The sequence below is a fragment of the Eurosta solidaginis genome, chromosome 3 (assembly GCF_040869045.1).
Source record: "Eurosta solidaginis isolate ZX-2024a chromosome 3, ASM4086904v1, whole genome shotgun sequence".
NCBI lineage: Eukaryota > Metazoa > Arthropoda > Insecta > Diptera > Tephritidae > Eurosta > Eurosta solidaginis.
The window spans coordinates 65314225-65327327 of record NC_090321.1 but is presented as its reverse complement, the minus strand read 5'-3'; the positions used below and the strand labels follow the sequence as shown (position 1 = coordinate 65327327).

The 13103-nt window shown below is 38.3% G+C and overlaps 1 protein-coding gene across 4 annotated transcripts in view; it reads right to left on the bottom strand.

The window, feature by feature from the left end:
• Positions 1-580: 580 nt before the first annotated feature.
• Positions 581-13103, bottom strand: part of LOC137243858 (uncharacterized) — a 38618-nt gene continuing 26095 nt past the window's right edge. For 3 of the 4 annotated variants that reach the window (XR_010950653.1, XR_010950654.1, XM_067772073.1), the window contains 2 exons: positions 1059-1136; positions 581-1004 (listed from right to left, as the gene is read on the bottom strand). Coding sequence is in view for 2 of the 4 variants with exons in the window: in XM_067772073.1 (XP_067628174.1) it covers positions 751-1004; positions 1059-1136 (332 nt within the window). In the remaining 2 variants the exon portion in view is untranslated. Of the gene's footprint in view, positions 1005-1058; positions 1137-5344; positions 5388-13103 lie in introns of those variants that run through there. The other variant, XM_067772074.1, reaches the window with a different exon arrangement.

Below are 13103 nucleotides of genomic sequence, written 5' to 3'. Positions count from 1 at the left end.
ATTGCGCTGGTAATGTTCAGTTATTAAAAGTATGTGCATAAGTATGTACTATATTGGTATGTTGGAATGTGCTTTGGGGTCGTTCTTATTTAGTTTATAGTATTTTCATTAGGGCCGCGCTAAAATATTAAATTACTTTTTCAGGCTCACTTCTTAAATAAGTTTTACGACTACCAAATATAACATATACATTTTGGTCACACTTGCAGATGGTAAAGGCGTGTCCAACAGGGTTCAAATTTCAGATTACGCTATGTGGGCTAAAAAAATTCAAGAAACTGGTACAATCTCAGGAAAGGAGCACATGTGAAAATTTTCTAAGGGTCTACTATTTCTACCCAAATATGTGGTAAGCCATAAAGGATTTTTTCAACCTTACAAAATCACAGCGACTGCGTAACATCGACAATAAAACTATGCAATTCATTATACGGGTCAACACAAAATTTGACTTTGACTTCAATGAATTAAATTTCAATTCCTTAGGTCGTAATTTGTCGAAAAAAATATATGCATACATATATATATATAAATATATATTTCCTATTTAGGAAACCGCTTGAACGAAATTTTTCAAAATCTTGGGTTTTTATTTTTACTTGAAAATGAAATCAAATAAATATTTTCATTAAGTTTTAATATCGAAATAACTTACAAAAAAGTGGAAAATGATTTAAAAGTGTACACTTTTACTTTTTCTTTTATGTTCATAGATACTATCCCTCAATAAACCCCAAATATAATCTTCCATCATATAGTCATTATATTGGCCTTGATAACGTTGTTCGAAGAAGGGCCTAAAAGCTCTGCTTTACTTTTTGGTAAATTTAAATCTCTAATCAAATCATTATAATCTTCAGTAGTGATGAAATTATATTTTGGTTGTTCTGGTGTCGGTAAAAACTCCTTATCGGCATTGCTTTTATAAGAACTAAGAGATGATCTACTTCTCTGCGATATTTTTGTCGGTGGCTCTGGTACCGGTCGTGTCAGATCGTGTGCAACTGGAGCAGAAGAAGATTCAAGATCAGAATATTCGAAAGGTTTTGCATTTTTACCTCTTTCACTCGGATCTGGTTCTCGCCAGATTCTTGGTGTTGCAAATTTCATAGATCTTTTCTCACCTCGATACCAACCTAAAATATAGAAAGATAAATCAATATGTTTACTTTATTTAATTTACTATTTAAATAAAATTTGCTTAACTTCCATACATATTTTACAATAACTACAAGGAACATGTGGAGCCCATGTCTTGTATTAATTCCAAACAGGACAGCCAAAATATGCTTCTTCGGCTTCACAGAGGATGAGAGATGTATTTAATTCATATTTTAGATCTCGAACTTTAAGAAGTTGCCCACATATATAACAAAAAGCATCAGCTTCATATTTACACTTTCACGACGACATTTTAGGTTATTCTAGATTTGTACAAAACACCTGATCTGATCGTTGTTTAGTTATCTCTCTAACGCCATGAGTATTGTTACTATAACTACTACGAAAGCAAACTTTATACCGAAAAAAGGTATTTTCTTTTCGTTTTTGTTTATAATAAAACAGAAAATCATGAAATAAACTTTAGGACAAAGAACAAAACTTTTTTTGTAGAGTCGTGTGTTAAGACCCTTGTCGGATAGGCTTACAAACAGCAAAATAACTATGCGTTCCTTTTCATCGCCACCACACAACATTACGAAGCCTGCCTAAACCTTTCTTATTTCGTCTTTAATTGGCATTTAAGTGTTTCAAAGGTAATATTTTCGCCCAACAAATCGCACCAGTCGCATTTCTGCTGTGCTAACTGTGTGAACTTAAATCGTTTTTCAACTGCTTCCCTAGGAGGGTTCCGATAGGTTAACAAACAAAAGCTGTAAATACGTAAGTTATGGGCATTTTCTCACTGATGCTAAAACATCTTCCAATCTGTGGTGTAAGTCTCAATCCAAGTTTGTGATTTCAGAAACAAGTAGGAGTGAGACACCCACAAAAATTTAAAAAACCAGCTACGCGTTTCGTAGCTTAACTTTTCAGCAGAAAGAGCTATTTCTTAGGCGTTAAATGTCCTTGTCAACCATCTAGCTTAATGTAAGACCATTTGGGTCTTAAAACGGAAGTTGTTTTCATACCAATCGCCTAACTACAGAAGGCAGAATGGTAACATCTCCTTGAGGTATTCTCTCGAATATTTTTTGTCTTTTATGATACTTTCTAATAATTGATTTGGTTTTCGTTAATGTAACGTTTTCGTCCACTAGTGCCGTATTTGACCTCTACTCAAGTGAATCTCAAATTTTTTGAAACATCCGAAAACCCGGCGTTTCAGGAAAACTTCATTACTACCGACAGGATGATTCAAATATTTTTCTGGAATAAGTCCAAGTATGTGTGATCGACCCAACCACAGCCAATACCTTTTCAAGTTTTTATCATGCTCCTTTTTTAAAAACTGCAGATCATTTTGATACTCTTGCCCAAGGCTATTTGTACTTGAACTGGATTTTGTTCCGGTTTCTATTATGGCCCCTTGGGCTGGAAAACGGCACTCGCTCATAACTCTCATCATTTTCGTTGAGTTGGGAAATATTCCAGGAGGAACACTTTACGGGATTTTATTTATATTTCAACCATCGTAGGAGTGCGTGTTCGAATCCCACTCCCGGGAGAAAAGGCTTTGAAGGGATTTACATGGTATAATCGAAACAGGTGTCGCCTTGTCCATCCTGATGTCACGTTGCTTAAATTGTTTCCAAATTATTGAATAAATTCTATATTTTTTCGACTCTAAATCAACAAAAAATCTATATTTTTCCTATAACAAGCCGATAACTGTTCGCCAATAAATCGGTAATACTCCGATAACCCTTCGATAAGAGTTATTATCGTTAACAAAGTTGATAATATGTAGATGGCAATAAGATAATAATAACAGCCCTATAACTTTATATATTCATAAATGAATTTTTTCGAACCCTGTCAAATGATTTCAAAATAGTTCTGAAATTATCACGAAATAATTGTTATCTTAATACCGAAATTACCTCTAAATGGCTCCGGAATGACACCAAGATGATCCCATAACGATCTCAAATTAGTCTCGACATAATCGCAACATAATTAGAAATAAGTTTCTAAATAATACCAAACAGTCTAGAAATAATCTAAAATAGCTTCTGGAAATAGTCTCTCTATAACATCAAAAACAAAAAATACGATCGGGACTTAGTATGGTTTTTCTGGTTTGAAATTTGAGGAATAGCGGTTATTTGCAGACTTTTAGGTGTCCTTTTTGATACGTAATTGAATTTTAACATGCATATTTCATCTATTGCCAACAAAGCGTTGGGTTTACTTGGATTTGTTAAAAGATGGGCTAAAGAGTTCGATGATCCGTACCTCACTAAGGTTCTTTACACATCGCTGGTTCGTCGAATACTCGAGTATTGCTCATGCGTTTGATCCCCTGTTTCTCAAAAGCATATAAAGCGTCTTGAGTCAGTTCAAAAGCAATTTTTGATATTCGCATTGCGCGGCCTTAATTGGGACTCCATACAGAAGTAGACTTCTTCTTATTAAATTACCCACTCTGGAAAATCGGAGAATATTACTGGGGGTATTTTTCATCCATAAGCTCATTATTGGAGAAATTGATTTTGCGGACCTTCTCAGCCGCTTGTTTTTTGCGGTTCCCCCTAGAGTATCCAGACACTACGTTCCTTTTTATTTACCCCTTTGTCGACGAAACTTTGCTAAAAATAATCCTCTTCTTATCTGGTGCGCGCACTACAGTGACTTGTATAGCTGTATCAGTCTTGAATGTACTTTTGCCACTATATGTAATGCAGTATTTGTCTATCTAATTTAAGAGACACAAGCTAATTTCATTTAATTTGCCGGCATTTATTTCTTCCATAAAAAACAGGAACTAACTCGTTTAAGGATGGAGGAACATTTATCAACATGTATCATTGAGAAGGAACAAGACAGTACTGTGTTGATTGGAATCTGGTGCATTCCAACAACGTAAAAAACATGCTTTTTCATGAGTCACTGACCGGAATCGTATGCATTCCGGCAGTATAATCTTATTGGTCAGGCATCGAGCTGATTGGAATCCGGTGCATTCCAACAACACAGGTCATGTTACTTTTTTATGCCTTGTGATGGCGTATCCTCATTACACTACTCTTAGCACTGCCAGATTCCCATGACATGCTGATTGCATTCCAACAGCAAGATTGGAATCCACTGCATTCCGAAATCATCTGAGCGGAATCTGATGCATTCCGCCAGTATAAGATCTCGGTATAAGATCTTATTTCTGCTCATATTTCTTATTATTATTATATTCTGAAATTAAAGTGTAATGTTCATTAATAAATGTATTTTTGTAATATAACATTGTTGAAATCTCGATATATCTTAAATTTTATCTTTTGAGTTGTATATTTATATATCTTTTATATTATGCAGTCGACCATAGTTTGTCGTCGACTTTAAATAATAAATAATATTAACTCAATGTAAAATTTTCATTACGTTAATTCTAACAGAGCGGAAGAGAGAATGGTAAACCTATTTCGGTCGCAAAATAACAGCTTTAAAGGCAACAAATCACACTAAACATCTCAGTGGCAGTGAGAAAACATTTGAAAATAAAAATTACCCACTCAGCATTTAGGTGATTCAAGTTTGAATTTCCCTACATATCAATACAATTTGATTACTCTTTCTGACTAAATAATGAGTTATCATACAATTGAACAAAAGAAATAATCAAATATGAATGCTTTTGATGATGAAAAACTAAAAAGCATTCTTCAGTCACTTTTTGGAATCATTTTTGAAGTCCTTTAATGACTAAATTTTAATATTTCATAAAAACCAACAAAAAGAATAATCAAATATGCTTTCCTTTGATGATCAAAAACTGAATATAGTTTTTAAACCACATTTTGGAATCATATAGGTGATCAAATGTGTTTACTTTAGGTGATCAAACATTTATAATCATTTTTCATTCAGCTTTCTGGATCTTTTATGAATATATTTGTTGACTGAATAATGAATTTTATACTTGTTGAAATTTTACTTTTCATTAAAAATTTTATTTTTTTTACATACACATATTTTTTCAATCATGAAGCTAAGAAAAATATAAAAAATTGTATTATTTATGCAAAAGATATTCTTCAAGACAAAAATAATGTAATGCTGCTCGTGAACGAAGATTTCCCCAACCATTTCTCCCCTCCAACTTCCCAGATAATACATAATAATTGGACAATACATAGGTTGTGAGCTATTTGAACCCCAGGTAAGTGAAACTATCTTGACATACCTGGATACGGCTTCAACATCCCGTATCGTATCCGTATTTTAAGATGCAGACGATAATGCTGATGTTGGATGTTGTAGTCGCTGGTGTATATCTGTCAAGTTTGTTTGCGAGTTAGCTGTTGTTCGAATAGCTCACTTTTGCATGCTCTCTTCCCCTGATGAAATAAGATTATTATGTAGTATCCTATTTTGAATGAGATATGAAGAATAAATGCATTATAATGTCATTCAAAAATGATTAAAAAATCTCATCCAAAACGATTGAAATATATTCACGAATATGATCAGAAAATGACTGTGAAAAGCAGTCAAATATTACTCTAAAACTATTAAAGCTCAATTTACCAATGATATCAAATATGAATAAAAAGCGTTTCGAAATAGGAATCATAAATGATTATTCAAGAATAATCACATTTATGGTACATTTTTCTCCCGACGATACGTTAATTTTCGAACAGAAAATGCTTTTAAATTTGAACGTTTTTAATCATCTTGGGGTATGATATTTAAATATTTTTTGATCAAAATTTTCAAAAAATGCTGGCTGGGTAATTACTTGGAAAGACCGAAAAAAATTCATAAATTAACATATTTCACTGAGACAGCGCTTTTTGACTCTTGAATAACGGTTATTAACAGTGAATTTCTTTTTTGAATTAAATAATTAAATGCAATATCTGCTTTCTGGTTATATACTCACTGTTTTGGACCTGCCATAGGTATTCATCAGAAAATTGTATATATTTGGTTATTAAAAAAATACAAGGCGCGATATACATACCGCCGAAGAGAATTTAGGCCGAGCTTTTCTTCCAATTTACGTCGTGCTCCTTTTTAATTTTCCCTACAAATTGCGCCGGCTCATTGAGCCTTTCACTGAGAAGCTTTTCACGGCAGAAATACACTCGGAGTGTTAGCCAAATCATTTTTGTTATAGGTAATTGGTTTTACCATTCTCGTTTCCGTTTCTTTATCCATATTAATTTACTGCGGCCGATGTGGTGTGACGGTAGCGTGCTCCGCCTACCATACCGAAGATCCTAGGTTTATACCGGGGCGAAGCAACATAAAAATTTTAGAAAGAAGTTTTTTTAAATTAGAAGAACATTTTTTTAGGTGGATTCACTCCTCGGCAGTGTTTAGCAAGCGCTCCGGGTGTATTTCTGCCTTGAAAAGCTCTCAATGAAAACTCATCTGCATTGCAGATGCCGTTCAGCGTAGGCGTAAAACAAGTAGGACCAGTCCAGCTAATTTGTAGGAAAAATTAAGAAGGAACACGACGCAAATTCGAAGAGATTTATTCTTTTTATTCTTTATTTTGTTTTATTAATGGAAGTATATTACTCTTCTTCTAGTTAAAAAAAATGTTCTTGTAGATTTGCAATTATGTATGTATGTATTTACGCACTTCAAAGAAACATATGCCATAGAGACCGCTAAATTTCTATGTTTTTAATATGAGTTTCATGATTCATATGATTCACGATCAATTTGTGCTCACATATATATATAATTTTTCCGAGGTTCGCATTTCCTTTCTCGATCAAAGAAAAAACATTGAATTGAATATGAGGAAAAAGTAAAATTTTTCAACAAAACATTTTACTTGTGATCTTCTATTACTTGAAGAGAACATGAAGAGGCGTTGGAGAAAATCTTTTTATACTTAACTGCACACACACTTCTACATGTGTGCACTCCGCTGTATTTAAGACCGTTAACTTGTACAATACAAAACAATACAATAAAATGCTTAAAGAAAATTATTTACAAGTTTATTAAATGTATAGCCATACTATCTACATGCATTCATATGCGAAACAGGCCAGAACACTCTTTTTATACAGCTAGATCTTCTTCTTCTTTATTGGCATGCGTCCGCTTTTATATAGGGTAACGGCACCAGTGACCGGACCCCCTGCTCTCCCCATTCCTCCAGGTGGACGAGCAATCCTGTTTTTTTTTTGGTATAAAACTACGTAATCAATCATTTCTAAGACAATTTTGTATTCATTATGTTATTTGATTGGCCTTGAGAAGCTCGCTATATCCTTCTAATGTTATTTCAGATGCTTTTCAAATATGGTTCCCGTAAAATAAATCTTAGGCTTGCAGAGGAATTGGTCTAATTAGGGTTAGTGAATATATTTCTGAACATTTCGGAAAGTTTGTGACTGTTAGTCACTTAAGATATGGACATTTTTCTTTCGTTTATTTCAATAACCATTGAGTGGGCTTGTAATTCTCAACTAGTTAGTGAAATATTCTAAAGACGTTATGTGTAGTCATCATCTCGTCACACAGATCCTGAGCCAGATAAATAATTTTGCATTTAAATGCAACAACAACGATTTCAGACAGATAAACCCTAATAGAAGTCTGGCTCAAGTTGTGAGCCAGATAATTTGTTAATTACTTGCCTTTAGGCAACGCTGCCTTTAATAAACCTACTTTTTCAAAAATAGATGTCGCTGCTTAGCCTTTCGCCGTATGAGTTAAATGAAAAACAGCGGCGACATCTGCCTATCACATTTCACGTGTGCAAAAATATCACGACCTCTGCTTCTCAAGTCTCTCAATGATTCAGAACATTCCCGTGATACGGAGCTAGAAAGCTCACCGGATGGTGGCTTATGTCTTTACACTGCCCCAAATGCGCCATTTTGGGTGAACAGTTCCAAATGCTACACATTGCTTCATACAAATCGCACCGAAATGAGTCACTTCAGCGCACTACATCGCATTCGGCATACAAATGCAATCTACACAACCGATCCACCCACGCTTTTGACATTTTCTTACTAAAAGAAACCCGGCAAGAAGACGAATGGTTAAACGACGTATCATTATCCTAGTGCTGTATCAAAGTTATAAATAACAGTTTTCACCGGTTGTTTAACCCTCGTGAGATAACGTACGTCTGTGAGACGTACGTCGTTTCAATTTTGCTCTCAGTCTCCCACAATTGAAAGAGAGAACATTCTCATTCTCCGTTTTCTCAGCTACCATTACTAGCTTATCAGTGGGTTTTTTTTCAGTAGTAATTTTTTTGTTTGCTGAAATATATACGATTGTTTTTTAAATATATGTCTAAGAGACATATCGTTATCTTTTACGTGACTACCAATTTTATATGTAATTTTTGCCTAAAATGGTAATTTTAGCTAATATTTTTAAGTATAATTTAAAACAGTTAATTCATTCAATTGAAGTACAAAAAAATTTATTTTATTTTAATTTTTTTGCTATAAACTGAGGTCCTTCGAAAAAGACTGATTTATGTAAAGACAAGTCCAAGACAAGTCAAATATAATTTTTAATATATTAAAAAAACAATATTTTTCTTTAAAAAACATTTAAAAGAAGTGAATATATATCAAATAAATTATTAAAAAAAAATTTAAGTTTTTTTTATATCTTTAGAGTCCTTAAACTTGAACACGTCTCTCAGACGTACGTTATCTTTCTAGGGTAAAAAAATAATATTATCTTTCTAGGGTTAAAGCCAAACTGACAATTCTACTAGAAACTGCTTTGTTATATTTTTTATTTATTTTTATCGTAATATTGCTTAATCAATTAAGGTAGTGCAATTTCTGGCTATGGATTGGTGTCTTCGCAATCGAGTCTTGCAGAGCAGATTAAGCGAGATGCGAATGAGACCAATATAAAACTCATTTGAAAATACACATGTGAGGCCTGTGTAAATGTAATATAAGTTTAAAATTCTAATCTCAAATGCATAGCGAAATGAGGTGGCTCAACACGCAGCCAACACCTCAGAGCACAAGGTGCTCGTTCCCAATTAAATACATACGAAGTTTCAACACAATGTGTCCCTTTCTTCTTCTACAAAAACAAACAAATAAAATAACGTACAGTCCACTTAAATAACAAATAACAAAATTTAAAAAAATAACTATTCTAATTCCGGATTCAAGTAAGAGGCAACTAAAATACCAAACTGATTCAAGGTGTTGTGCAGCGCAATCCATAGCTTCTCGAACCCAATTTCCTCATGTATGTAGGGGGTGGGCGGGCGGTTCCTGGTTGTCATGCTAAATCGTTCCCGCGATGGTCGGGCTATGGTGCTTGCGACCGGAACGTACCGAATCTATATCCGGCAAAGAACCATCAACATCGATAACACTCCCCAAAACCTTCTCATTATTCTTCACTCCCCTATAGCATGGGCCCAGACCAGTAGTACTTGATTGTGTTGTTGTTGTTGTTGTTGTAGCAATGCTCGCCCCACCTAATAGCCGCGACCGATCACAAATTGTCATCAATATCCTCTAACGGGAGTCCAAGGAAACTTGCCGTTTCAACAGGGGTGGACCATAAGGAAAGGGGTGTTAGAGGCGTTGGTTCCACATTACAATTAAAGAGGAGGTTGGTGTCATGTGGGGACACATTGCAAGCGAGGCATACATTTTGTATGTCGGGGTTGATTCTGGATAGGTAAGAGTTTAACCTGTTACAGTATCCAGAACGAAGTTGAGCAAGAGTGACACGCGTTTCCCTGGGGAGTATGCGTTCCTCTTCCGCGAGTTCTGGATATTTTTCTTCAAGTACTGGATTCACCGGGCAATTCCCGAAATAAAGGTCCGACGCCTGTCTTTGGAGTTCACCAAGGACCTGCTTGTGTTTTTTCGCTTCATACGGCTGGGTTCTCAGGTGCCGTATTTCCTCAAAATGCTTACGGAGATGACTCCTTAGGCCCCTAGGCGGTGCTGGTTCGTCAATCAGATGTCTGTTGGGATGCCCAGGTTTCTGGGTATTCAACAGAAACTGTTTGGTCAGCATCTCATTTCTCTCCCTGATGGGGAGTATTCTCGCCTCATTATGCAGATGGTGTTCTGGGGACATAAGAAGACATCCCGTGGCGATTCTGAGAGCAGTATTTTGGCAGGCCTGTAGTTTCGTCCAGTGGGTAGTTTTTAGGCTTGGCGACCATATGGGTGACGCGTAGCACGTAATCGGCTGGCTAATTGCTTTGTATGTGGTCATGAGCGTTTCTTTATCTTTTCCCCAGGTACTGCCAGCAAGGGATTTGAGGATTTTATTACGGCTCTGAATTCTCGGAACAATTGCGGTTGCGTGCGCACCAAAATGTAGATCCTGATCAAACGTCACACCCAAGATTTTGGGGTGTAGGACAGTCGGTAGCGTAGTGCCATCGACGTGGATGTTCAATATGATCGACATTTGGGGCGTCCATGTTGTAAATAAGGTCGCGCAAGATTTAGTCGGTGACAATGCCAGGTTTCGCGAGGCGAAAAAACTGGAGAGATCAGGGAGATAGCCGTTTATTTTATTGCATAGCTCATCGATCTCTGGGCCTGGGCCTGTGGCCATTATTGTGCAGTCATCGGCGTAGGAAACGATTGTGACTCCTTCCGGTGGTGAAGGTAGCTTAGAAATGCAGAAATTAAACAAAAGTGGCAATAGGACACCACCCTGTGGCACCCCTTGTTTAATTCTCCTTGGTTTTGATGTTTCGTTTCTGAATTGCACCGATGCCTGCCGACCACCCAGATAATTTGCGGTCCACCTTTTAAGACATGGGGGAAGGGTAGACCCTTCCAGGTCTTGCAGTAATGAGCCATGGTTGACCGTATCAAAGGCTTTTGATAGGTCTAACGCTACGAGTACTGTTCTATGGTGGGGGTATTGATTCAAACCGCAATTTATCTGGGTGCTAATGACATTTAGCGCGGAGGTAGTGCTATAGAGTTTTCTGAAGCCATGCTGATGAGGGGCTAGCTGCAAATGTGCTTGGAAATAAGGGAGCAAAATGGCTTCAAGCGTCTTTGCCACTGGCGATAGGAGAGATATCGGACGATATGACTCACCTACGTTAGCTGGTTTCCCAGGCTTTAGTAGCGGGACCACCTTGGCCATTTTCCATTTCTCGGGTATGGCAAAGGTGGAGAGAGACAGGTTGAAGACATGCGCTAAATATTTGAAACCCTCTTTCCCTAGGTTTTTAAGCATCGGCATGGCTATGCCGTCTGGGCACACTGCTTTGGATGGTTTAGCGCGACCAATGGCGTCCTCAACCTCTCTAGCGGTGATGGTGATTGGTGACGCGCTGAATTTGTGTTTATGTGCGTGTCTATTGGCTCTCCATCTATCTTTGTCGACCGTAGGATGCATTATATATTGTCGGAAGAAAGCGCTCGCGCATTTTTTCGCATCCGACAGCACCTTATCGCCAAAAGCGATGGAAACTTTGTCTTTGTGCTTAGTCGGATTCGATAGGGACTTCACGGTGGACCAAAGTTTACCTACACCGGTAGAGAGGTTACAACCTCTTAGGTGCTCTTCCCATTTCGCCCGCTTGTGTTCGTCCACAAGCAATCTGATGCGCTAGTTTATATCCCTTATTTGGGGGTCGCCTGGATCAAGCTGTCTTATAAGGTCGCGTTCCCTCGCTAAGCTCGCGGCCTCCGCCGGGAAGTGGGCCGGATTTCGGGAATTCTCCCGGCGGGAATGAAATGTGCCGAGGCGGATTCAATGACCTTACGGAAGGCTCGCTCCCCTTGGCGGGCATCAGTCGGGATAGGGATGGCAGCAAAGCTGCTGTCTGTCGCAGATTTATATTCTTCCCACTTTCCTTTTTTGAAGTTTATGAAAGTGCGTTTTTCGGTGACGATGAAGTCGGCGGTAAGCTCGAACGAAATAAGTATGGGCAGGTGGTCGCAGTTTACGAGTTCTGCGCTCACGATTCCTACCATACGTGTGGGGGCGTCTCCGTTTATTGTGCAGAACGTCGTTTCTTCTATTTGATCCGCCAACATCTCACCCCTACTGTCCGCCCGCAAGTTTGAATGCCATAGGTCGTGATGGGCATTGAAATCGCCTAAGATAATGCGATTGTTGCCAGTGAGTAAGGCCTCGATTTTAGGGCGGTATCCACTGGGGCAACAGGTGACAGGAGGGATGTAGATGTTGATGATTTCTAGATTTGCATCGCCTGACCGGACAGATAGGCCTTGACGTTCTAAGACATTGTCCCTGCGGTCGATGCCAGGATCAAATATATGATATTGCACAGAGTGGTGTATAATAAACGCGAGGCCGCTCCATTTCCGCTCTCGCGGTCCTTCCTGTGGACATTATACCCAGAGCAGGTCTTCAATGCAGATCTCGCTGTGAGTTTAGTCTCTTGAATCGCAGCAATGCGGATGTTGTGCCGCTTCATGAAATGGACTATCTCCGTAATCTTCCCAGTTAGTCCATTACAGTTTAACTGCAGAATTCTGAAGTGCATGAGGGGTGAAGCCGCCACTCTAGGGGTAAGTGACGGGTGACTACGCCTAGGTTGTGGAAGGCCAGGACGCAATTGCTGTTGTGGCCTTGGGACTGGGCGCCCTTGGGCAAGCATTGGGGTACCCGGATGATTTGGGTTTGCGACCTGGCAACATGGCGCGATGAAACCCGTCGAGGGGTTGCCGTCGCGGAGACCAGAACATCTAGGAAAGTGGCACCACCCAAGGCAGGAGCTGCATTGAGCGGATGTCGCAAACCTATATATTCTGTGCTGGCAGACGGTGCAAACGGAGGTAGGGACTAAGAGTCTGTTTCCCTGACCTGCACGATTGCTGCCAGAAAAGAGGGGGGAGAGGAAGACGGGGGCAGGGGCTGATGCTCAGCATTGCTACCAGCTCTACTACGAAGGTAGTAGTTATGAGTGGTATCAGCTGTTTGAGTTGTTGGCCCCGTGGGGCGCGAGCAGCAGCGGGTACTTGTTG